General features: G+C 32.3%; 2 protein-coding genes across 3 annotated transcripts; one reads left to right on the forward strand and one right to left on the reverse strand.

Moving 5' to 3' along the window:
- The first annotated feature begins 13,546 nt into the window (after positions 1-13,546).
- On the forward strand, positions 13,547-22,782 carry LOC132039580 (sugar transporter ERD6-like 4). 2 transcript variants are annotated; one of them, XM_059430074.1, is made up of 18 exons: positions 13,547-13,925; positions 16,371-16,433; positions 16,512-16,601; positions 16,682-16,741; positions 16,846-16,911; positions 17,182-17,247; positions 17,329-17,404; positions 19,011-19,075; positions 19,149-19,241; positions 19,503-19,583; positions 19,674-19,758; positions 20,561-20,607; positions 20,797-20,859; positions 20,940-20,999; positions 21,101-21,166; positions 21,244-21,303; positions 21,742-21,856; positions 22,338-22,782. In XM_059430074.1, the coding sequence occupies exons 1-18, from the start codon at positions 13,731-13,733 to the stop codon at positions 22,448-22,450; spliced, it is 1,464 nt and encodes a 487-aa protein (XP_059286057.1). In that variant the 5' UTR covers positions 13,547-13,730; the 3' UTR covers positions 22,451-22,782. The 2 variants fall into 2 exon arrangements, with proteins under 2 accessions (XP_059286057.1, XP_059286058.1); XM_059430075.1 differs by lacking the exon at positions 13,547-13,925 and adding an exon at positions 14,794-14,910.
- Positions 22,783-25,642: 2,860 nt separating this feature from the next.
- LOC132040538 (protein RADIALIS-like 5) lies at positions 25,643-27,258 on the reverse strand. The gene is made up of 2 exons (XM_059431189.1): positions 26,967-27,258; positions 25,643-25,913 (listed from the first exon to the last, which is right to left on the reverse strand). Exons 1-2 carry the CDS (start codon positions 27,227-27,229, stop codon positions 25,889-25,891), a joined length of 288 nt encoding a protein of 95 aa, XP_059287172.1. The 5' UTR covers positions 27,230-27,258; the 3' UTR covers positions 25,643-25,888.
- Positions 27,259-27,294: the final 36 nt, after the last annotated feature.

Genomic DNA, 27,294 nt, shown 5'->3' on the forward strand with positions numbered 1-27,294 from the left:
GAGGTGGATCCAAGATTTTAACTTTATGGGTTTTGGATTTTAGAACAACGATCTCAAGTGTAAGTAGCTAGGTTATGAATATAATTTTTGTGGATATTTAGTGGATCATTTGCATCAACATATATACAGATCAGTTTGGGCTAACGCTTTTGAATTCTACCGATCCCATATGTTAAAGCCTAACTCCGCCCCTAGGATACGCAGACTGACCGAGACACCACCATTATGAGAGAAAGATTCTCCATGATTACCAATCATTGGAAAGAGGACCAATGAGCCAAAGAACATAGCTTTCAGGGAGAGAAGTGGGGCTGGAACCTGAATTTCCTATGTTCTTATATTTATATCAGACAGTTTTTGCTGTATATGGTCATAGATTCCTGCTGCAAGTTCTCCATAACCAATAAAATTTGAGAATAAAGTACTTCCACTCCATCATTAAAGAATCCCCAAGCAAGTTGTCTAAAAGGGGACAATCTCAGTGAAGTTGCACTGTAAATAAGTATCAAGGATCCTGGTACTTGAAAGCTAGAATTTTAATTCTATAGATATGATTTTGCCATGAATGGAACTTTAGGAATTTCTCTTTAATTTCTATCCATGGACTCCCCAAATCCTGTAATAACAAGTCGGCAGAATGATTCCTCTGTAATTGTGACATATGTTTCCAACTGCCTTTTGCAATCCATTTGCTTTGTCCTAGTGCATAGCATAGTCAAAAACACTATAGCGCACACAGTTAGGGATGATAAAATTAGCTCATGAAAATATGGCTCGCTCAATCTGTTCAAGTTCGGGCGGGTCATTAACTCAATCCAATTTAACTCATCTAGTTCAACCCATCTAAAAGTTAGGTTGATTTTGGCTAAATAGTACAAACTAACGTATAAGAAACCTTGGCAAAATATTTTTTTTAAAAACTTTAAAAGTTTTATAGGTAATTAAACATATTATTAAAAAAAAAAAAAATTAAACAAAGAAACTAAAGATAAGAGGGAGGGTTGGCCTATGACCTATTGTTTAGCTCATTTTGACCCAATTCATCTCGACTCAGATAATCTTCAGGCAGGTTTAGTGACCCGGTCATTTATGAGTTCAACCTATTTTGACCAACCCATTTGACAATCTTACACACAATTGACTCTGAAAAGATGAGCTACATCCAGTCTACTTGAATATATATGTGTGACCATATATCTTTTGCCCTTAACATGAGATGAGATGATTCTTTTAAATTGATGTCCAGTCTGGTAAAGCATAGGTCAAATGTGTGATAAAAACCTAAAATATAGTATAAAGTAATCCCTTTTGTAGCCGTTTAAGTTTTTAGATTAGGCGATTCATACAATTCAACATGATATTATAATAAGTAGAGATTCTAGATTCGAGCTCCGTCGCTAATCATCAACAAATTATTTCTTCATGGAACTCGAAAAGAATTAGACCTACACGTGACTGGACGTGTTGCAAGCCTAAAATAGATTATGCTTTAGGCATTTTATACATATCTGAGTCGAATGCAGCGTGTGCTAAGTGCTAACCCATCGCATCCCCCTAAATCCGCCCCTGTAAATTTCGAGAAAAGAAGAATCCTAAAACTTCTTTTGTAAAATTTATAGGTTGATAATTTAGAGGGTAAAATGGGTATTTGGCTGGTTGAGATACAATCTGAGTGATATATGGATAGTTAAGTGACTTTTCCGTTACAGACAAAAGAAACATGACTACTAGATAATTTCGGACAGTTGAGTGACCACTTGAGTAATGGACTCTTTGTTTCATAAAGAATATACCTAAAATATCCTCCATGATAACCAATCATAGGGAAGAGGGATCTGTCAGCAAAACAAGACAAACTTTAGGGGAAATTGTGGGGCTTTATTCCATATCATTTTCTAATAACAAGATTCTGCAATACTACAAGGCTGTTGTAATAATATCAACATATATAGATTCTTATTGCAAATTATGCAGAATATTACCTAAGAAATTTGAGAATCAGGCCCCTCCACTCCAGTATGAAAAAGATCCCCAAACAACTTGTCTATAATGAGATATTCTCCCTCTTTTTGATAATCTTGAGAGGCTTTAGTATCAAAGCCTAAGTTGGGATTTGAAATTTATAGGTTCTGAACTTGTAATCGAACTCGTAGCTCATCTTAGTTACTAGGTTCAAAATTAGATATTTATACATATTTAATGAATTTCCTAATACAAATACAAAATCTAAGCAAAAGTTGTTGAACTATTATCTGTAACTTAAAAATCACTCAAAGTGCTCAGGTATCATATAAAACCACTAAACTATATTTGTACCAAAAATATCATTCAACTTTGTGTAAGAATCACGTCTAATTAAGTTACTAAACAATATGTTTTGTAACCAGAAATTAACTTAACTTTGCCAAAGTAGGGGTAAGGTGCCTCGTACACTCTACCTCCGTGACTTCACTCATTGCTTGTAGATCAATGGAAATCTTGTTGTTGTCCTCATATAAAATCCCTTTTTTTGTTTCCTCCTAATGACTAATTCTATGATACTTGGGTATTAAGTGATTTTCTCGTTACAAAAAATAATTTAGATGACTTTAAGACGATAAACCATCTGGAAAATCAAACCTTCCTTCGGCCTTTGGAACAACTTTGATTTTTTTAGTTAGGGAAACCTTTCCAAATCAGGAAACAGAATCATTAGGAAAATATAGTATGCCAATTCAATAGTTTGAAGGCCATTACACTTGTGTTGTTGGTAAAACATAAGATTATATCATAATGAAGAATCATATCCACATGACCACATTTTTAACCAGATGTTTTGTAACGTAAAGTCCAAAAAAAAAAAAGACATCGATATAATAAGTTATCATTGATATCGACACATCTATATGACCAAATGCTCGGGAGCTCCTCTATTTAATGATTTTCCTTCTTGATGGATATCTTGTTTGTATTTATCTTCTTTAAGTTTTCCGTACTTTACTTACGAGCTCGTGTAGTATGCACCTCTATCTTTGTAGATGCTTATGCACTCCACTCGCTGTCTATTAAACGAACGTTAGAGTAAAATCAAACTTCTGGCACATTTATTTGCTTTTTGAAAGTTTTCTTGACCATATCGTTAGAAGAGAAATAACAAGAGATTTCTAAGTCCCCTAGCATCCTGGATGGATGTTAAATAATTTTTTTATCCAAAATTAACAATATCATTCTGCAACAACTAGCTAGCTTGGTAGACACATTAGCTTGGTAGACTAATACAACTAGGATTACATCCTTTTCATATAGAACTTTATGCTCTGGCTGCACATGTTGTACAATAGAATATGATTCTTGTTTATTTTATTTTTTTTGGTTTTCCGCTCGCTGTCGATACCCAGAACGAGGCCCGATTAAATCTGAATTCGTATGGAAGTTTATACTTTGAAGTGGCTTGTTTTCACTGCTAGCGCGATTCCATTCACATGATTTGAACCTAATGATGTCATGCTTTTGGCATTCTGGAGAAGCAAATTTGGGTGATCACGTGCTAAACGTGGTATTTATAAGCATTAGAACTGACAAAAATTTCCGTTTATTATTTCAGATCTAGCATGGATCATCGCTTTTAACATCAATAGAGAGAGCCGTTCGAAATTCCCAAACTCAGACATCTCAAACTCTGAAACCACCCTTTATTCTAAGATCAAAATCAACAATCATATTTCAGAATATTGTACATAAATTGTCAGAAAATGATCTAAAAGTGAAGGGTTAATAATACATGATTTTTTCCAATTTGATGTAGAGAAGTAATTACAACATTTTCTAACCAAAAAGACAGGTTTTTGATAGATTATGATTTAATTGCTTTATCGCATAATATTAATTAAAATTAGGGATCTAATCCTATCCACCGGCTAGGTGAATTCCCTAGGTGATCCACTTGCTGCTGATACTATAAAAAGCAAGAAGGTGACTTCATCAGAATTAATTTTTGAAGTCTGTAGATACTTTATCTTAATTACTTTCCTTCCACATCTTCCGATTAGCCTCACTTCATATTGTTGGCTCTTAAGACAAGAATCACATTTATGTGTAATATAGATCCCCTCCTATAAAATGAAAAGATATTCGCCAACTTGCTAAACTCTACACTTTTTCCTTTATTTTTTTATTTTATAACAGTGGAATCAGGACAGTTTGCATGCACCTCAATTATTTTATGGAGTACCTGCTAGTATATTTTTTTCTAGTGTTGGAGCGTCCAGACCAACTTGCTTGCATCTTCACAATTTTAACACTGCTACCTCCCACTAGAGGCAGAGCAAGGGGCGGATTTAGGCAAAAAAAAAATAGGGGCACGTGAACCCATGGTCGCTCGGCAAAACTCTATATTTTATGTACATATTTCCTAGAATTGATCTAATATTATCTGCTGGCAGCTATGTTCCAAAAGTGTTGAATGCTGAGTTATTTACCCCAAAGAATAGAGATCGAATCCCACTACATACATTTTTTTCCTCCCTTTTAGTGATGCACCATGTTCTAGAAATCCTAAATCCATCTTAGAGCTACACTAGTTATGTACGGGTTCATCTTTTGGCCAACTTCCTGCATTTGTGTTATAAATCTACTGAAGTGTATAAATAATTTTTTCAGAGCCTAATAAGCTGCCTTTTCTAGAATTCAGAATCCTTAAACTCAAAATACCGGATCTAAACTCTGCCTCTCACCAAAGATAATTAAATACTAGGTAACTCTATCCACCAATTCTTAGACAAATTAATAGAAATCACCTACCGATTTTTGTCATTTTTTAAATTTAAGTAGTAATTTCACCATGATTTTTACTCACTTTATTGACCATCTGATAGGCCGCACCTTAGATGCCACCTTTCTCCTCCTTCCTATAAATAACATAGCTTAACATCTTGTCCATACAATCCCCTTGACTTAGTCTTTTTCTTTTCACCTTCTTCCATATAATTCCCATCTCACAATTCCTTCCTCCTAGATATCTTGATCACAACATAAGCTCAAATTATTATACTACAATGGCAAATTGGACTACAAAACAAAACAAAAAATTTGAGGAGGCATTGGCTTTATATGACAAGGAAACTCCTGATAGGTGGCATAATATTGCTAGATGTGTAGGTGGAAAATCAGCAGATGAAGTGAGGAGGCACTATGAATTGCTTGTAAAAGATGTAATGCAGATAGAAAATGATCAAGTACCTTTGCCCAATTATAGGGCTGCTGGTAGCAATGGAAGAAGTTATGCTAATTAATGAACAAAGGTATTGTAAATCTTTTTCATCATACCAAGATAGTCACACATTTCTCATTTTTATGGCTGAATTTAACTTATATCCACTGACGATGTAATGAAAATTTTAATCTATCATTGCAATTTAACTTGTCGTATAGGTCATTCGCCTTATTTTTAACATTACTAATATTCTACTTGTTATGGGAAGTTACATGTAACCTATGTTGCTCGAATTCTTTAAAATGACCATAGGTGTATGTTGGATCCTTCAAAAGTAGTGCACTTTTAAGGACATGATACGGATGCGATAACATTTTTGAAGAGTCCCAGCAACATAGTCTGTTATTACATTTCAAGTGATCAGATAGTGTAAAATATTTTGATTATGGGCATGCAGCAATTGCAACAATAATTGTATGCTTTAATTCCAAACAAGTTGAAACCATCCATGAAATAGTCGTTCATATTTTTTGAAAAACTGTTAACTGTCATGATATCCTTAATAAACGGATATATTATAGAAATGCTGAGGCTTTAGCCTTTACTATTTTTGCTAGGTTTTTTCTTGCTAGCTTAATAGTTTTATACTGTAAATTTTATGAACACAATTTTTTATATTATCGGGTTAAGTTGATTTATTTTTATGACACTAGTAACTTTATAGTAAACACGATATGGTAATCTGAAAAATAGAATAACACCCTCTAGCTAAATTGCACTTTGTACGTAAATACTATTTGCTATTACTTAAATCTTTGTGTTTATGCCAATTAAAGGCATGTTCAAATAAAGAAATTCTTGAAGCTATCTTCCAGATTGTTTGATTTTTGATATTTTAGGAAAGCTATTAATGTTCCCTATAATGTTTAAGCTCCTAATTTAGCAATCCCACATGAAATCTAATCCTACTTGTTTAAGCTCTAAGTAACCCACATGAAATCTATTCCCACTTGTTTTAGTGCACATGCAAATTGTCCTACGTCTTAATCTCTGACCACCTTATTATACAAAACAAATTGTATCTTGTCTTGAGCATAAGTATTATCACATGATGTAACACATATTTTAAGCACTTTATATGCAAATTGATAGAATTCTAATACATTGATCGGATAACCTTTTACCCAATATGGAAGTTAAAACTTCTTTTTTATTTAATTTGAATGCACTAACAGAGTAAGAAAACGTATGCTACTCCTTAGTTTTACGTTATTTAACTTGTTAATTATATCAGGTTGTCTGTCTTATTTTTAAGTTATTATTTTTGCTTATTATTGACAATTACCTATAATTTTTTTTTTTTTTTTGTGGTGACCTCATTCCGTAAAAATTCTTTTACAGTTCAGTGTATTGGAATTAAACTCTTTTTCATCTTATTTTACTTGAACAGGCTTATGCAGAATCTGAGGCTATAGTGAGAAGGAAATTGCATCGATGTTCAATACCATCTTGAGTATCTGTATAAAAAGCAAAAAACAAAAAACAAAAAAGTTGTTCTTTCCTTCAGCTATCCTAGCCTAGTATCTTGTATTTGCTGGAGTAATTAACTTCTTCTATGTCCATGTCTATTTTGCTAATTTGCACTGAAGTATTTTGTTGTTAAAATACATAACGCGTGTGGAAATTATACCGTATTTCCTTTTCTCTATTTCTCTTTATTTTTTTGCTTTTCGAGTGTCAATTTTAATAGATTTACGTACATAAAAGAATAGTACATTCAGATAAATCAGCGTTAAAAATCATGTCTTGAATAGAAGATAAAATGCCTCTATTCATTCACCGGGTTGTCTGGACGATTAGGGACGAATATAAATTAATAGTACATAATTAACAAAACTTAATAGCTTCGATTGAAACTCTGCATTTGACTTAATCACATTGTAAAATTGATACAATATAACCATATATTTCCATCTCGAATCGATTACTATCTAAAAGAAATATCCCATCGGTCTAAAACGAATGATGGAGTTAAGGACTTAGGGTCAATACACCTAAATTTTCGATTTTGACTTCAAATATTAAAATGTCATTTAGAAAGGGAATAATGGGACATTCAAACATGAGGTCAGTATTACCTACTTTATGATTTGACTTTTCAGATAGTAAAAACATGTCTTATATATACACTTTTTAGGGTAAATTTCACAAACGGTCACTTAACTATCTTTTTTTTTTTTTTTTTTTCACAAAAGTCACTCAACTATAATTCCAACACAAAAGTCATTCAACTATCACTTTTTTTCACAAAAGTCACTTAATTATCGTTTCTAACACAAAAGTCACTTAACTTTGAGTATACTAACACAAAAGTCACTAAACCACTTTCCGGTGTCACTAAACCACTTTACGGTAAATAACTCATCTTTTACTCTCTTTTCTTTAAAAAAAATCTAATAAATAAAAAATTACTTAAAAAGGTTCAACCGGACCCTACCGACCCGACCCAAAATTAATTATTACTCCCTCTATCCCAATTTATATGACACGATTCGAATTTTGAGTCAAAACATTTTAATTTTGACCGTGAATTTGAGCATGTGATCTTTAAGTTTTTTGAAATAAAAGGTACATATTTGGAAACTACGTAAAAAATACTATAAGTCACGATAATTGACAGATATATGAAAAAATTACGGTCAAAGAAACACTTGGTTGAATCTCGAAATTTGAAAGGTGCCACATAAAATGGGATGGAGGGAGTAATTTTTTGGGTTGGGTTAAACCTTTTTAAGTAATTTTTAATTTATTAGATTTTTTTTTTTTTAAAAAAAGAGAGTAAAAGATGAGTTATTCACTGTAAAGTGGTTTAGTGACACCGGAAAGTGATTTAGTGATTTTTGTGTTAGAAACGATAGTTAAGTGACTTTTGTGGAAAAAAAGATAGTTAAGTGACTTTCGTGTTAGAAATGATAGTTAAGTGACTTTTGTGAAAAATTGTGAAAGTTAAGTGACCATCTGTGAAATTTGCCCACACTTTTTAACACTTTACATGGTTAAGTGATATACATTTTCACTTAAATTTATTGATTTTTAAGGTTAATTATTTAATTGGTTAGATATAAACACCTGATGCGAGTAAGTATTTATCGTAATTTTGATTCCCTCACCTATCACATATATACCAAGATATTTGCTACAACTTTTAAGCAACTTGAAGCGGGTGTAAGTATGAATCTCATTTGTATTCGCACCTAATATTTAATACTAATTTATCATAGTTAATTATAGGGAAAATTTCATAAGTATCGATATCAGTGCCTTATTTTTAGAAAAAAAATAGCGACATTATCTTTTGTTTCAAAACGTAGCAGTATATTTCTTTCAAAACATAGCATATACAATGTGTGCTCGCACATGCAATATCAATGTATATACAATAAATATACATTGATAAATTACATATATAAACGTATATACACAGATATATTATATATGCACTGATAGTAAATACACCATATGCTCTCTCGTACAAAAATCATGCCTACAACCTAGGAATACATATACCAATGCATATCTACTATAAAATGTAAAACATAGTTATGTTTTATAATTATTTAAAAGGGGAAAGGACATTGTGGGTCCAATGGCCCAAAGTAATGCCACATTTGGCCAATATTTAGGCCTAATACCCCCAGGGTCCCATGGCCTACCAAAATAATGCTAAAAAATGGTCGGCCCGGCCAAAATAATACCAAAAAAAAAACGGGCCTTTTCAAAATAATGCCAAGGCTTATCGACCCAATTTCAAAAAAAAAAAAAAAAAAAAGACTTTCATGGCACCACTAAAGGGTACAACATATATACCTATGTTGGAATTATATATACACTTTATATACAAGAATGATACAGTTTATATACATATGCTGGAATTAATCATACATTTATTATACATAAATTATACGTGATTATACATTTATTATACAATAATGATATGATATTTTTTTGTTTTTTACATATACAATAGTGATACATATTATATACCACAATGATACGGTTTCTATAATACATTTTTTATACGTATGGTACACTTTCTATACAAGACTGATACAGTTTATATACACATACTGAAATTATATATACACTTTCTATATAAAAATGATACATATTATATGCAAAAATGATACAATTTTCTATTCTATAGAGAGAGCGTCTTGCATCAAGGCTGATACACATTATGTACAATAAATGATACATATTATATACAAAAATGATACATACCTTAGTGATTCATATTTTATACGCTTTCTATATATTATAGATAGGTACTGATACATATTTTATACACAAATGATACATATTATATATAAAATTTGCCTCAAACATTTTTGTGTTTGGGTTTTTATTTGAAAATTGTCTTATTTAAGTTTTGGCTAATGGATGGGATTTGTTTAATTACTACATTTTGGGTTTGGGAAAAATTGGGCTAGAGGATGGGATTATTTATGGCCGAGCGGCCATATATGTCCTTTACCCTATTTAAAAGTACTGTTATGAAATATTATTATAGAGTGTAATCAGTTACATTAAGGTAATTTTTTCTTAAAACAATAAGTTACTCCAATCGCTAGGTTCATAGGCCATAACCAGTCAGACCAGTTCCATCTAGAGCTGAATCTCAAATCATTTTTGGAGGAATGGACCGTGAATAAGGAAAAGATGGGCCAAGTGCACAGATAGCTGATTTTGGGGCTCTTATTTAAGTTATAGCCCTTATATATTTTTTTGACAAGTTTAGCTATTTATAAGAAATATATGCGAACAGAAGTTACAAAAATTCGCATCTGGAGTTATAAATTTTACCTGAAATTTTGAGCAAAAAAACTATAAACATTTTTTTGTTTGAAGTTTGGCTTGACAATCTCAAAATTTCATACATTTTTGTTTGAAGTTTGTCTTGGAAGGCTTAACTTCAAACATCAAATCTAACTTCAATTTACTAGTTGGATCAATTTGGGAACCTTTATTTGTCCAGATCTTCGAGCTTCAATTCAACAAAGGTCTTATGCATTTTTATTTCATCTTTTGTAACAAAATAAATTCTCAAGATGTGAACTGAGAGCAACAACAACGATGTTATCTGATGTTTGCTAATACAGGATATCAGTTAAATAGTAAAACTGGTTACCGGATGAAATTAACAAGAAAAAGATGGAATAAGATGAGGTATTGTTAGAACTTAAGTTATGACTAAATAAGTTATCTCACAGGCAAAAGTTAGAAGGATAAACTTAGGGATTCAATGTTTCTTGACGTTTTGTTGTTAATTCCGCCCGCCAAAATATATATTATGTATAAAATATTGTTTATACTTGTAATTTTCTAAAATTGATCTATTGGAATAATGATTTAACACGTTCCTCCTCAATAATTGTATTGTTTCTAAAAGAGACGAGTAGCCACGTTACATAAAGTATAAGTTCCATGGATAATACTCTAAGCTAAGAGACAAACCTATAATAGCACTAAACTATAACCTATGACAGTATAAAAAAAGAAACACTATAATTCAAAATGATGTTTATATATATATATATATAAAGATAGTAGAAGAAAAGGTTAAAGGGCTAACAACTCTGTACAGATTTATATAAAGATGTGTAAAATATTTACTAAAAGGTAAATATTTATCAACTGTTGTGTAAAATATTTATCATTTATGTCACTTTTTGAGGTATTTATAACTGAAAACTTGTTTAATAGAAGTATTTATAGATGATGTATCCATGCCATTTTTCATTAACATGTTTTACAAACTATATGACACTGCTCCCTAATTAGGGTCAAATATCGTTTAATTAAACCAAATAGATTTGTGGGTCGATTTTTGTTTATTTTAGGATTTAATTTTTTTTGTTTAATTAAACGAGTGAAGTCTAATTAAACAGTGACCAAGTGTACTTTATTTTAAGAAAACCGACTTTATCAAAAATGGCATACAAATGAGCATGTTTTTGATAGTTCGATCTCCTAAATGGATTTTAATTCAAACTTTCATTGGAAGAGTTTTCAAAAAAATAAAAAATGAGTAATTTTCGATAGTTGATAAAGATATTTAAGTAAGATCTGCTTTTTCCCAAATATTTATCACTTTACACTTTTTGAGAGTTGTTATAACTGAAAACTTGTTTAATAGGAGTAGTATTTATAGATGATGTATTTCTAGATTATGTTCTTTCATCTTTTTGAAACTTTGAATTTTATAATGCTCCTAGTAATTCTTCAAAAAAGTTTTATTTATCACAATTTTGATATTTTTCCAAATAGCTATATTAGTTCAATTCGATGTGTAACTTCTAAAATATGTTAATCTTTTTATTGTTAAATTGACCATCGACGAGTGAGAAGTACTATTAAATGTAAACGGGACCAGAGCAAGTACTTTATTTTATCAATATACTCCAATTGATGGAATAATTGAATTATTCATACAAGAAACAAGTGAGCATGTTATGCTTATTGAACATTGATGTTACTGGATCTGCTTTTGGATTTTTTAATTCATTTTTCTTTCCAGTTGGAAGAGTTTTCAAAAGAATAAAAAAAAGAGTAATTGACATCTGGCAGCGGAATAAACTTTCGAGTAAGATCTACATATATTCTATTCTTCCAGATCTCATGTTATGAGATTTGACTGGATTGTTGTTGTACTTCTTTATATTTTAATTTTTTAATGGGAATTTTCATTAAACGCCACTAATTGGTGTTGCAGAAAGGAAAAACATCTGCATATAATATCTTTTAGTAGCACATTTATGCTATGTGAATGTGATTGGAGAAAAAACAAAAGATCTCTACCAAAAAAATTAATTAAAAGAAAACTATGTGACTGCCTATCAATCCTCTCAATTGGACAGGGTAAGAGGACCAATCTTGTCAATGGGTTCAATTAGGTCCCACTATTTTTGACTCGTTCATGCTTATACGTCATTCAAACAAAAAATATATTCCTTCCGTCTCAATTTAAGTGTCTTATTTTTTCTTTTGGTCTATTCCAAAAGAGTATTTCTTTCAATATTTAGTAAGTTGATAATTTAAATATCTTACATGATAAGTTTATAATCACAAAATTCAAATAATATTTTTTTACTTTACACATATTTAATTTAAGGTCATAAAAGTCAAAAATCTCCCTTTCTTTTTTAAAATTTCATGTTAAGTCAAATTAAAGCACTTAAAATGTGACGGATGGAGTATAGTAATATAATATTCGAACTCACTCTGAAAAGTCGAATTGGCATCAATTTGGACCTGAAAGTGAATGAAGAATTCAAAGAAAGTACCACCATTAATCGAAGGCGAATCTAGGATTTAAACTCTTGAGGTTCAACCTTTTAAATTTTTTAGCATTGAATCATTATATTTTTAAAGTTATGGATTCATATTTACTACTTATTATAAATTTAATAAATTTTTATATATAAATTTATACACCATATCAAAAGTTTGGAATTGACCCCCAACTTATAATGCTCCATCCGCCTCTGCCATTAATCATTAAATTGTCTGTGGACAACGTACAAACTTATATGAGTTTGAGACGACTTTTCATTCAATTATTAATTAAGATTAGTATTTGTTTAAATTGGACCTGAACAACCAATGAACTGTTTGATAAAATAATTATTTGACCACATAAAATTGAATGTAATTAAGGAATAATTACATCCTCCAATTCAAAAGGGAATAGGAAATTGATGACAATTAATTAATCAAAATTGTTGGCAATTAACTACATGGTATAATTATCAAATAAACAATAAAAACGTACCAGTGGAATCCCACAAGTGCGGTGTGAAAAAAGTAGAGTATGCGCATAACTACATGGTGTAAATGTGTAATTATCAGATAATTTTTCAAATTCTCTTTTATTCTTATCTTTCAAATATAATTTTTTTATACACTATCTTTCAGACTTGTGAAAATATTACTTCATTTTAATTCTTTTCGATAGCTAATTAACTTTATTACAAAAATAAGAGTTATGTACATCAAAAAATTTGTGTTGTGAGCATTATGCTCCACACCGCATATTATTTTAATTTTTAAATGATAAAGTTAATTTATTTATTTTCCTACAAGAGGGGATTATTCAGACCGTAAGTATCTGATCTCCAACGCGAAGGTCATTGGTTTGAGTTCGAGTCACCAACCTAGGTGAGGGCTTAAACAAAAAAAAAAAAACACTAAATTTTTCCCACTCTTAAATTAGTTGATTTATTGTAAGCAATGGACAAGTTTAATCCTCTTATTACAGCCTAAATTATAGTCCTAACATGCTAGATTTACTACCTGTCACCTTCAAACGACAAACACCAAAAATATAATTTTACTAATTGGAGCATTCTTATATTATTAATTGTCTGAATATCAACAACTTCATGTTTCTGATCTATTACTAGTAATAACAAAAATCCTATCTGGGATTTTTGAATTCTTGAAATTTAGCCCAAAGGGTCTTCAAGAAAGTGGGAACAAAATGGAAGAAAATAGTGAAGATGGAAGAGGAGGGGATCTAAGGAAACCATTTTTACATACAGGAAGTTGGTATAGAATGGGATCAGCACAAACTTCAAGCATGTTGGGTTCATCTCAAGTGATGCGTGATAGTTCTATTTCTGTTCTTGCTTGTGTTATGATTGTTGCTTTGGGTCCTATCCAGTTTGGGTTCACTGTATGTATATTCATTCTTTATCCCTTAGTTTTCTTGTCCAGATTGTTTTTTATGGTTTGACTACTTGTCTGCAATTTCCTTAATGATGATAAGTTTTTTTGCTTTTCTTGTTTAGTAAGGGATCAATTTGGCTAAAAGGTTGAGTCTTTATTGGCATTCTTGTTAACTTAAATCTGTAGTAAACAAGTAATTCTAGAGATTGAAGTTTGCCTTGTGTAGATAGTTTCTTGGTTGGTGTGGGAATGAAAATAAACTCAGTTCTTGCTTGTGTTATGATTATTGCTTTGAGTCCAATCCAATTTGGTTTCACTGTATGTATATCCATTCTTTATTCACTTAGTTTTCTTGTTCAGATTGTTTTCTCTGCTTTGACTATATCATATGTCTGTAATTTCCTTAAAGATGATAAGTTTGAATTGATATGAAGTGTTTTACCTTTCTTTTTTAGTGGTAAAAGGGATCAATTTGGCTAAAAGGTTGAGTCTTTAATGGAATTCTTGTTACCTAAATCTATAGTAATTCTACAGATTGAAGTACTCTTAATTTTTCTCATTCAAATTCTTTTCTCTGCTTTGACTATATGTTTGAGTATCTGTTGACAAGTTGCAATTTCGTTAAAGAGGATCCTAAGTTTGGATGAGAATGAAGTGTTTTATTTTCTTGTTTAGTGGTAAAAGGGATCAATTTGGCTAAAAGTTTGAGTCTTTAATGGAATTCTTGTTAACTTAAATCTGTAGTAATTCTAGAGATTGAAGTTTCCCTTAGAGATCAATTTGGATAAAAGGTTGAGTCTTTAATGTCATTCTTGTTAACTTAAATCTGTTGTAATTCTAGGGATTGAAGGTTCTCTTATGTAGTCTGTACTTTCTTGATTGGTATGGGAATGGAAATAAACTTTGTACCTTTCTTTTGTTATGATTGTTCAATCTCAGTTCTTGCTTGTGTTATGATTGTTGCCTTGGGTCCAATTCAGTTTGGTTTCACTGTAACCATTCTTTTCCCCTTAAGTTTTCTAATTCAGATTGTTTCTTATGGTTTGACTATATGCTTGAATATCTGTTGACAAGCTGCAATTTGTCTTAATGATGATGTGTTTTATGAGAATGAAGTGTTTTGGTTTTCTTTTTTAGTGGTAAAAGGGATCAATTTGGATAAAAGGTTGAGTCTTTATTGGTATTCTTGTGACCTAAATCTGTAATAATTCTATTCTTTTCTCTGCTTTGACTATATGTTTGAATATCTGTTGATAAAAGTTTGAATAAGATTGAAGTGTTTTATCTTTCTTGTTTAGTGGGGGATCAATTTGGATAAAAGGTTGAGTCTTTATTGACATTATTGTTACCTAAATCTGTAGTAATTCTAGAGATTGAAGTCTCATTCAAATTATTTTCTCTGCTTTTATTATATGTTTGAATATAAGATGCAATTTTTCTTAAAGATGATAAGATTGAATGAGAATGAAGTGTTTTGCTTTTCTGTTTTAGTGGTAAAAGGGATCAATTTGGCTAAAAGGTTGAGTCTTTAACGTCATTCTTGTTAACTTAAATCTGTAGTAATTCAAGAGACTGAAGCTTCCCTTATGCAGTCTGCACTTTCTTGGTTGGTATGGGGATGAAAATAAGCTTAGTACCTTTCTCTTGTTATGATTGTACAATCTCAGTTCGTGCTTGTGTTATGATTGTTGCTTTGAGTCCAATCCAGTTCGGTTTCACTCTATGTATAGCCATCCCTTATCCCTTAATTTTTCTCATTTAGATTGTTTTTCTGCTTTGACTATATGTTTGAATATCCGTTGACAAGCTGCAATTTTCCTTAAAGATGATAAGTTTGAATGAGAATGAAGTGTTTTACCTTTCTTGTTTAATGGTAAACGGATCAATTTGGCTAAAAGGTTGAGTCTTTATTGGGATTTTAATTTGCATTGTTGTAACCTAAATCTGTAGTGATTCTAGAGATTGAAGTGTCCCTTTTTTGTTTAATATCTGTTGACTTTCTTTTAAGTGATAAAGGGATAAATTGGCTAAAAGGTTGCTTTTTTATTGGGATTACATCTGATTACAATTTGTTACTCCCTCCGTCCCGATTTATGTGATAGTGTCTGATTGGGCACGGAGTTTAAGAATGACATGAAGATTTCTTAAGCTTGTGGTCTAAAATAAGTCATAGATATCATCTCATTAAGGGTAAATCGTGAGTTTAAAGTTAAGTTGTTACTAAATACAAAAATGTATGTGTCATTCTTTTTGGGACAGACTAGAGAGGAAAGCGTGTTACATAAGTTGGGACACCGGGAGCTTGTCATTTTTTTGACCTATATGTGTAGTAATTCTAGATGGTAAAGTTCCAGCCTTTTTATGGTTGCTGTGTATGTATCTCTGTATTTATGTGCATATATCTCTGTCTGATCTTTCGTTTCTGTTCTTGTCTGGGTTGCTTTTGTTATAGTCTGGTTTTTCTTCGCCTACGCAAACTGCTATAGTCAATGATCTGAAGCTCACTGTTTCCGAGGTAACGGTTCATTCTTGCTTTATATATTTTGATTTATTTGCTTGAGAGCAATTGCTGACTAAAGTTAGTCTTTTTCAGTTCTCTTTATTCGGTTCTTTATCTAATGTGGGTGCTATGGTCGGGGCAATATCTAGTGGTCAAATTGCCGAGTACATTGGACGAAAAGGGGTATGTTTATGGCAACAATAGAGCTCTAGATTTTTTAATCATCTGATGGATACTTAAAGCTTTTTTCATCCTAATTGCAGTCTTTAATGATAGCTGCTATACCTAACATCATTGGTTGGCTTTCCATCTCATTTGCCAAAGTAAGATAATTCTACTTTGATGCTAATGATAAAGTTTCTTTCCTTCATGTGGTGCCTCAAATTGCAATATTTGTATCTCCATTTTGACTCCGATATTCGTCTAGGATCCATCCTTCTTATACATGGGAAGATTGTTGGAAGGTTTTGGAGTCGGCATAATCTCTTATACGGTAAACGTTAAATTTGTCAATCCTCTCCTTTGATATTTGGGTTTTTTTCATTTTTGGCCAGTCGGCCGAAATTAATTATGGTGTATGTATATTTTATATATGCAATATGTATAATATATGTATATAACCTATGCATTTTGCTTGCTATTATTCTTTTGAACGGTCCAAAAATGTTACTATCCCTTGATATTTTATATGGGTTATTAGACATCTTAAAAGTTTCAAAAACTTGTTGCTTCTCATTTTCTCTCATTTTCATTCTTATTTCAGGTTCCTGTTTATATTGCCGAGATAGCACCTCAAAATCTGAGAGGGTCCTTGGGGTCAGTGAACCAGGTTTGCTAGTAACTTAATTCTGTTTAACCAAAGTTATGCCTGTTAAGTAAATCATCACATGCTAACTTTTCTATCATGCAGCTCTCTGTTACAATTGGGATCATGTTGGCGTATTTGCTAGGACTTTTTGTTAATTGGAGGGTGCTTGCTGTTCTTGGTAAATGATCATTTCTCTTAAAATCTCTGTAAAGTTGTGTATTCATTTCAATTCCTGATAACTGGTATTTGTTGTGTATCATTTAACTTCCTCGCATCTATGATGGAAACTCAAACTTCCTTCAAGCATAGATGTGTTTTATACGCGGGGAGCAAATTAATAGGATTTCGAACTTGTCTTGACTTCAAAACGAGCTTTAAATTTTAATGAGGTTTGCTTGGTCTTACCAAGCTCAAACAAGTTCAGTTGAGCGGTTTACTGGTCGACCTCGAGTAGTTTGAGTAGTTTTTCTGTGTACCCAATACATCTATTGGTTGTTGAGTAATGCTCTAACTGAGCTTAATAAGTTAACAAAACACACTCACTAGGAAAAAATTGAATATGTTCAAGCTTGGTTACTTATCATAAAAAAATAAAAATAAAAGTTTTCATGCTTGAGGTAACAAGTAATATCTAGTGAGGATTTAGAATCGGTTCTTGATTCATTCTCAATTTAAATCCACCTCTCTCTTTTCTGATAGTTTGGCAGTTTGCAGACACGAAGATTAGGCACTTACTCTTTCACAGATACTCCCTTTGTTTCAATTTTGGTTGTCACACTTCCCTTTTTAGTCCATTTAAAAAAGAATGCCTCTTTCCTAATTTGGCAACTTTTTAATTTCAACATCCCACATGGCATGTTTAAGACCACAAGATTAAAGGGAATTTTGGTATATTATACATATCTTTAGTTTAAGACCACAAGATTCAAAAGTCTTCTTTACTTTCTTAAACTTCATGCCTAGTCAAATTAAGACAAACAAATTAAAATGGAGGGAGTACTATTTATGATGGTTGCATAATGTTCAGTTGGAGAATACTTTCTGTTTCAAGATGACAATACTTTCTGTTTCAAGATGACCTTCTGTTTGCCCTTTGCTTGACCCAAGGCATTTTAAGCAATTCTTATAGGATAACTTCATACTATTATCTATCCTAGCTTTCCCTTAGACGGGGTAACAGCTAGGATATCCTACATTCGAAACAAACAAGAACCTGCTAACTAGTGGGTTTCTTGTGGAGAGAAATTGTGCATCCCTAAATATTTGGAGGGTGTTTGATGTATCTCTCAAGAGGGCATGTTAACTTCCATCGAAATTTGCACCAACTCATGAGGTGGCCTCTGCTCCTAAGAAGTAACAGGAGAAGCAGAATACTGTAGCTTGTCCTCTTTACTTGATCATCCAATTATTTGTCATTTTTGTTAACTGATTTAGCATATCTCTTCCAGAAAGTTGGTATTACTGATTGTGCATTGATTGAATAAAACAAAATCAAAGATATATAGTGGTACTCCTCTGTCCCAATTTATGTGAAGTTGTTTGACTGGGCACGAAGTTTAAGAAATAAAAGAAGACTTTTGAAAGTTGTGGTCTAAAATAAGCCATAGATATTTGTGTGGCGATAGATCATTTCATTAACGGTAAAATGGGTATAGTAAACTAAAGAACCCAGAGTTTTTTAGCCTTTTCAAATGGGAAAGAATCCAAAGTGCTTAGTTTTGTTGGGAATCATGTGTAGACAACCCTTACATGGCAGAGATACTAACTATTATTGTCTGCCACAGGAACATTGCCCTGCCTAGCACTGATACCTGGACTATTTTTCATCCCAGAATCTCCTCGGTGGTTGGTGAGCATCAGACTATTCGTTCTTTGAAAGTTCTAGTTGCAGAATCTCATTTGATTTTCTTTGTGAGACATAGGCCAAGATGGGCTTAACAGAAGATTTTGAAACTTCTTTGCAAGTTCTTCGGGGGTTTGATGCTGACATTTCCGTTGAAGTAAATGAAATTAAGGTAATTCAGTGGCTTGATAGACCATGAACAAACAGTACTATTTATTGAAGTGTATGACCATTTCATCTAAAAGCTTAAACTGATAGAGAGAACACCCTTTTAATAACTTAATTATATTTTAGACATGACATGCAATTCTCTGCAAAATATTGTCTTAGATCTCCCATTTATAGCTACTGTTCCATGGGACAATTTTGTAATTGAATTTTGCTGTCAGCAATATGGAATTTTATTGACCTATTAAATGTGTGTTTTGTACAGAGGGCTGTAGCATCCACAAGTCGAAAGTCAGCAATACGTTTTGCAGATCTCAAACAAAGAAGATATTGGTTGCCTCTCATGGTAATTTTTTGTTTAGTGCTGTTTTCAGAAGATGACCGTGTTTACATATGCCATTCTTTTGAACAGATCTTTTAATTTCTCATCATGTAGATAGGAATTGGACTGCTTGTCCTGCAACAACTAGGAGGAACCAATGGTGTGATCTTCTATTCCAGCAACATATTCCTATCTGCTGGTATGTGCATAGTTTTAATGAAATTTATTTATCTGCCTTCATAGAATGATGGAAATACCAAGTATTCTATTTGTCAAAAAACTTGTCAGTAAATTTCATTTGGATACTCGAACTATGGCCTGTTCCAGTTGAGCGGTTAAATACATGATAAAGTGTTCCTATTAGATACTTCCAACTCATATTTTGGAAAAGTTTCTGCCCGTATGCTCAAGCGTCCATTAAGTAGATAAGTTAATCACATAAAATATGCCCCATCCTCTAATTATACACATCAACATCAAATGGAATAGACCTGAGGTTTTACGACTTATTGATACTAATGCGTATAATCAAAGAAAGTGATTTAGTTTAGGTGGTTCGTTTACTACGTAATGGGCACTTGAGAACACACGCAAAAGCTTTATCAAAATTTTGACTCGCAAGTGTCTAATAGGAATACTATATCATGTGTTCAAGTGCTCAATTTGAGTGTCTAAATGAAATTTACTGGCAAGTTTAAGAGGCTATCAATGTATTCGGTCAGAAACAAGAGTGATGAAGTATGTGGTACAAGTGACAGATTGATTCTCAGTATTCCATAGTTTGATTACGTTCCCTGCTGGCAAAATGTAATTGTTTGAAGGGCGGAAACTTTTTTTTTTCCTTCTTTTTTTTTTTTTTCTTTTTTTTTTTCTAGTTGCTGTGATGAGAACCTTAACCAAAACTACTGGAGAAACTTAAACATTTTACTTCAAATCTCTTATTGATTGATATGTTTATTCACATGATATGAGCCTATTTAATTTAGCTGTATCTTTAACAGGGATCTCTTCAAGTAACGCAGCAACTTTCGGTGTTGGTGCTATCCAGGTCCCAATCAAATTTTTGTTCACTTGTTTTTTCTAATTTAACTTCCAATTCTGCATATTATAGAAAAGGGATACAGAAAGATTGCTTCTTTTCTTTTTTCCCCATGTGGGACTTGCGTCATTTTTTTGTCATAGTGATCTATTTCCTCTATAGCTAACATACAACTGAAGAAGATTTTTCAATTTGTAGGTTGTTGCCACTGCTGTTTCTACATGGCTGGTGGATAAAACTGGGCGTAGGCTTTTACTGATTGTAAGTTCTGGAAAAATATAGTAACTTATATACGTAGTTTTTGAACTTTTTCCTAACACAGATGAAGTGCTTTATTATAGGTCTCCTCTGCTGGAATGGCTGTGAGTCTCCTTATTGTTGCCGTTGCATTCTTTCTGAAGGTATTTTTTAGCTCAAGTTATAACTTGTTTTTGAATTTTGAAAAATGAGGTGTTCTGTCCCTTACATGTTTCTCTTCTTTTGTGCGTCGTTATTCAAACAGGGTTTCGTTGATGTGGATTCTACCCTCTATGGCGTTCTGGGTATAATATCAGTGGTTGGTGTTGTGGTATGTCCTCAACTCGATGCAGATGTCTTTGCGACTCTTCTGAGTAATTTTTTTTTCTAACCAACTTTTCTTTTCAGTTGATGGTTGTTGCATTCTCACTTGGAATGGGGCCCATTCCGTGGCTCATAATGTCTGAGGTACTTGCATTTTCGTTTATCACATAACTTGCTATTGCATTTTCTTGTTTGCTTTTAACTTTGGCAACACTGATTTTAGCCAGTTCCTTACCTTCACGAATCATAAAACGTAATAAGCCTTTAAGAGTTCATCTCAGAAAATACAATCGTGGATGTTGATTGGCCTGAAAACCTTCTGGGACATTGTCTTCCGTGTTTGAACAGCATCATATATTAACCTCTTTTGTTACTTTCTTCAACAAGTTTTACATTTGGATCCGAGTAGCAGGGAACTTACTTATCAGTTCGTTAGGAGATATTGTGTTCTTACTATTGATCGGATTGTCCAAGAATCTATTTGTGAGCATAGACATGTATCTGTGAGCTTTTGATGAAATTTGGTACTTACTATTTCTTGAATACAAATTTTGATCTAATCCCTTGTATCCGGTATTGTAGATTCTTCCAGTAAAGATCAAAGGCCTTGCTGGAAGTGTAGCGACGTTAGCCAATTGGTTCTGTTCCTGGGTAATTACAGCAACTGCACCGCTGCTATTGGCTTGGAGCAGTGGAGGTATATCTCTTGCTCTCACAACCTTGACCACATACAGTCAAATCTCTCTATAACAATCATCCTTCATAACCACATGTCCCTATAACAATCATGTTATCTATGGAACCGAATTTTCATGTAATGTTATATTATATGTTCTCTATAACAGCATTTCACTATAGCAACCGAAATATATCGGGAAAAAAAAAACGATGTTGTTATAGAGAGGTTTGACTGTACACCAATCCAGAACCACATGCAATAATATGGGATAATTGGCATTTAGCAGCCTCCATTTATGGTGCATGCGTGAAAGAATACTACATGTTTTGGTCAATATTTGCGTGTAGCCTGTGAAAATTGTGCGCCCTCCACCTCATACCCGCTCTGCATTTTATTCAGTGCTCACGAGCATTTAATAAGTGTCTTTGTTGTTGCAAAAATTATTGGTCACGCTTTTATATAGTTGATTCGACTTAATGTGTGTCTACATATTTACCAGGAACCTTCACTCTTTATACACTCGTTTGTGCATTCACCGTGGGATTTGTGGCCATTTGGGTACCCGAGACAAAAGGAAAAACACTAGAGGAAATACAGTTCTCCTTTAGATGATAGAATTCCGAATATTTGCTATTTCAACTCCCTGTTTCCTCTTTGTTCTCGACAATAATCTCTGCCCTTCTGCAAAAGGTTCAATCCTTATTAGAAGAAAATCTATGAGATTTATTTTTGATTTATTCATATTTAATAATTTTTAGAAAGAGAGAATCATACAACTGCTTCATTGTAGAGCCAGGACCTTGAGTGTTTACAAATGGTATTTGAGTTGCATTCTTTTCTGTACACTATATTCAAAATGATCTGTTGTTGTAACTGTAATATACTCACATTTATTGGACAATTTGAAGTTGTTTAAAGAAGGAACTGTGAATTCATGGTACTGATATGCTGTCTCCAAATTTTTGATTTTCTTGCTTTTTGATGACTGATTCATAAACCACAGAATTCTTGGATGTGTAGTCACAGTAGTAAATCAGAGGAAAAAGATACATATTGATAAATATCAAATACTGGGACATAAAACCTTTTGAATATACAGTTAGACCACTCTATAATAGTTATTCTCTTAACTACATTTCACTATAACCAGGGGTAGATATAGGGGGCGGCAGGGTGTTCACCCAAACCCCCTCGGCAAAAAAATACATTGTATATGTAGGGTAGATTTTTTATGTTTATATATATATATATTGAACCTTCGAACCTTTTGTTTTTGCACGGATTGCCCTTCATTTGGGGTGGTCTTTAATTTTTGCCCTTCAAATTGGTGGTCTTTAAGTTTTACCCATCGCCTAACACCCCGAGGTTGTGGGTTCGAACCCCAGCTCAGTTAAAAAATAAATAAATCGCAAGGCAGAATTTGGGCCGCACAGGCAGAATTTCTGCCCATGCAATTTCTGCCTTAAGGCAGAAATTTAAAGACCATCATTTTGAGGGGTAAAAATTAAAGACCACCGCCAGCGAAGGGCAATCCTGCAAATTGCCCCCTTTGAACAAGATGCTAAAGGTTAGCTTTGCGGTCCAAGACATTCAAAATGCATTTAATGTCCAAGGTTCGATTCTCAAGGACTGTATTGTGTTTTAAGTTTAACTTTTGTTGTTTTTTTTCGAACTTACTGGGTGAAAATATTGGATCCACCACTGACTATAATGACTAAGGTTCCCTTGAAACCGATATTTCAAGTTATGTTATATTAGATGCTCTCTATAACAACATTTTGTTATATAATTAAAAAATATCCGCACAAATTACGTTGTTAATAAAGAGGTTTGCCTCTATCGTGAAATGGGAGAATATATATTTTATTATTTATCATATGGTAGGATATTCCAGATAGACAAACACAAAACAATAGTACCTTGATAGCTATATTAGATGCTTTTGGATTCTTGTACCGAAAGAAGTCAGTGTTATCAAAAGCGAAAAACGCAAAAAGCTCTAAGGTTTCTTAGGGTTTTAAGCGCAAAGTGGAAATAAAGCGCGGACTTTAATTAAAAAAGACGCAAATGGTGAAAACACACAAATATATATATATGTTTAGTCCAAGACTAACAATTATAACCATGAATAAAAAATATATGGACAAAGAAATTGATTTTTTTTACAATAAAGCGAAATATCAATTGTGTCGTGTCACCTCTTTGGGAGATGCTCATTGGCAAGGAAAAGAATGTCTTAGAGCCTTGATGACGACATTGAAGCTCACATTTAGCGCGGCGAAGTGCTCAACACGTTTTGAGTCTCGCTCAGGCTTTAAGCATGTTTTAAGCACGCCTTGGACAACACTGAAAGAAGCTGATTTTGCTCAATAGGACTACAAGGAAAGTTGCTTTTACACTTTGAAAAGGGTGTTTTGGCATGAGCTGAAATTGAGAAAAAAAGTTAGCTTTAGCATAGAAAACATCTTTTTAAGTGTTTGGTGAATGGTGAAAAGAACACTTTTTTCCACAAAAAAGGCACTTTCAGCTTCAGCTTCTCCAACTGCTACACAAAAGTTTAGGCTTTTAGACCATGTTAGGATAACTTGCTTGAAAACACATCCTTTTTACTTCATGTATTCAACGCGGAATCGATTTTAAAATTTAAAGTTTATAGATCCTCGCTTGTCGCCGAATCCTTATTCCATTTAAGTTATTGGGTTTGCATTGGGCTAAAGTTACTGGATTCTTTCGAACAAGTACAATAGATTATGTATCCGCCCCTAGCTTAATGTACAGTGGTGAATTCAAAATGAGTGTGATTTATTCATTTTATGTAAATAGCCATGCTAAGTAGGATTTGCATCTAAGATATTGGGTCTGAGACCTATGTACATCCTACATAACTGAATTAAGAGTGCATTCTTGTCCCAATAAATAACTATTTTTAAGTATACATTTAGAAATGTGTTTTATTGAAAATGTATGTATGATCGATTTTACCATTTTGATGTACTGAATTGCTAGATAAATACGCATAGCAGCTAAGAATCTACTTGTATTTTTATGTAGTAGAATATTTGAGATGTCTTCTCATCTTAGATGACATTGAGGTGTAAAATTTTATAATGAGCTTCATAATATTAGCTCATGGAATTGCCGTCGTATTTCATGAATGACCACTCAACTTTTACTTTATTGTACTAAGGTTACCAAACCCATTGATGCTAATGTAGTACTCTTTAAGGGTTTATGGAGAGCAGGCCAGTGGCAGAACCACATTGCTCAATGGGGTGTCAATTGATACTTTTTCGTTTAAAAATTTATACTTTGTAGATGTGTATATATACTAAACGTTGAATCCTTTATTTATTTTTTTCTTCTGTATGTTCTTTATATTTTGACTCTTTTTAATGAAAATTCTGACGTCATTATTGAATGAGGGTGCGTGTGTGTATATATATACAACAAAATAAATCTGGCCAGGTCGATTTTGTCTTTAGTGTTGAGATTAATTAATCCACGTGAATTGATATAAATGGAAAATTAGGAGTCAGGTGTCCAAAAATTGACAAAACAAGTCATAATAATTTTTGGTGTGAAATGACCGTAAGAAAATGATCTTTCCGTGACTAAATAAAGAAATATGACTTTACTACGTAATTTTCAATAATTGAGTGACTATTTGACCAATGAACTCAGAATTTCGATAGTATGACTTATTGGCATTCACATTAATTAACAACCCACAATAACAACGTCTGATATTCAAAAAGTTTGATGTTGATTTCGTTATGTTCCGGAGGAATATTTTATCTGCTTAATTATAAGTAATTAAGATAATGCAGACGAATTTGTACGACAGTTCATTTAAGATATCATTAATTTGGATATGAAAGATGTTTTTAAGTCACCTTCAAGAAACATAGTACATAAATTTGCTTATATAAAAATATCCATTGAAAAACTAAATGAAAATAAATGGTGTTGTGCATTTTCAGCTAAATATCCTTCTTTTGTTATTTGTTTGCTGCACTTGAGTTTCACCATCTTCTTTGCCATTTATTGCTTCTAATCGAGCTTGAGATTCCTCAGCCTGTCAATAAAATAACAAGTTCATTAACCCAAGCAATTGAGAGAAAAGATAATGTGATAATTTTGTATTTATGTTATATTCACTAACATAATAAATATCAATGTAGTTTTATGTACGCAAGAGTAGATTATTCATGATTTCTATCAGGTTATACTACGATAAAACAAGAAGTCTAATCCAAACAAACGAGAAAAATGATGATGTGATAATTTTGTATTTTAAGTTAAATCTACTAACAGATAAAAATCAATGTAGTTAATTAACACGTGATAGTAGATTAAGTCACGAGTTCTATCAGGTTGTCAATTAAGTCATTAGTAATAATTTATCATAGATATTAACTCATAATTACACGGTTTAGTTCATAGAACTCAAGCTCTAGTTTATTGTGCTAGAAAATGGATACTGTCATAATATTTTCATGTGCTTAGCTTATCGAAATAATTAGAAAGTATTTGTAGATGAATAAAGAGCAAGAAAAATTAAGATTCATTACTACATTTGCACTAGGGAGTTATATTATAACGTTCTTAATCACAATCAAGAATCTATCTGTAGAGACACAAATTTCCTTATTATACTAAAGAATCAGTAAAATGTGGAAGGTACCAGCATATACTAGTTGTAGAAATAAATAACAAAATGATTAATACTCGAAAAGAAAAGACATTAATTAATAATGGCCTTAATCATAAGAATATTTGTCTAAACTACTTAAAGATTTCATTTAATTAACACTCCGCTAAATTAAAACAATAAGAGTGGATTTGAAAAAGGAGAAATATCTTCTTGTTTTTTTCCTAAAACGTCAAATATTATTACACTAAAAAACATGAATTAGCAATGGATAATATATGTCACTAAACGGCAAAAAAATTGCTAATTCTATTTAACGATTGATTATTAAAAAAAAATCGTTAGCTATATATAGACTTTTTAATAGATTGGCGAGGAATTTCAAAGCTAATTCCTGTTTCTTATGTAGTAATTTGAAACAAAATTTATTTATCAAAATGACTAATATTTGGGATAAGAGAGGACATATTATTTTACCTTCGTGATGCATCCTTGCTGTTGTAGCCCTTGCTCTTGTGGCCAGCACTTGCCTTGCAATATTTAGGCAAAGGAACTTTATCAGACTCAATGTTTTTGATATCTTCCACAAGTATTTCATAGTGCAGTTTCACTTCTTCCTCAGTCTTGCCACAGGCCTTAGCCACATTGCGCCACCTATCTGGTGTGTCCTCTTCATAAATAGCCAATGCATTCTCAAACTTCTTGTCTTGCTCCCAAGTCCATGTTGAATTTGAGCCCATTGTTGCAAAAACAAAGAGATTAAAATGTCTCTAAAATAATAAAGGGAGAGAGTAGATGTAGATGG

This window comes from Lycium ferocissimum, chromosome 12, assembly GCF_029784015.1.
Source record: "Lycium ferocissimum isolate CSIRO_LF1 chromosome 12, AGI_CSIRO_Lferr_CH_V1, whole genome shotgun sequence".
NCBI classification, from domain to species: Eukaryota; Viridiplantae; Streptophyta; class Magnoliopsida; order Solanales; family Solanaceae; genus Lycium; species Lycium ferocissimum.

Coding starts and splice junctions, on each gene's coding strand:
- LOC132039580 (XM_059430074.1), top strand. CDS start 13,731: ATGGAAGAAAATAGTGAAGATGGAAGAGGAGGGGATCTAAGGAAACCA. Junction 16,912..17,181: donor TCGGCATAATCTCTTATACG/GTAAACGTTAAA, acceptor TTCTTATTTCAG/GTTCCTGTTTATATTGCCGA. Junction 19,584..19,673: donor GATATTGGTTGCCTCTCATG/GTAATTTTTTGT, acceptor CTCATCATGTAG/ATAGGAATTGGACTGCTTGT.
- LOC132040538 (XM_059431189.1), bottom strand. CDS start 27,229: ATGGGCTCAAATTCAACATGGACTTGGGAGCAAGACAAGAAGTTTGAG. Junction 25,914..26,966: donor AGCAAGGATGCATCACGAAG/GTAAAATAATAT, acceptor TTTTATTGACAG/GCTGAGGAATCTCAAGCTCG.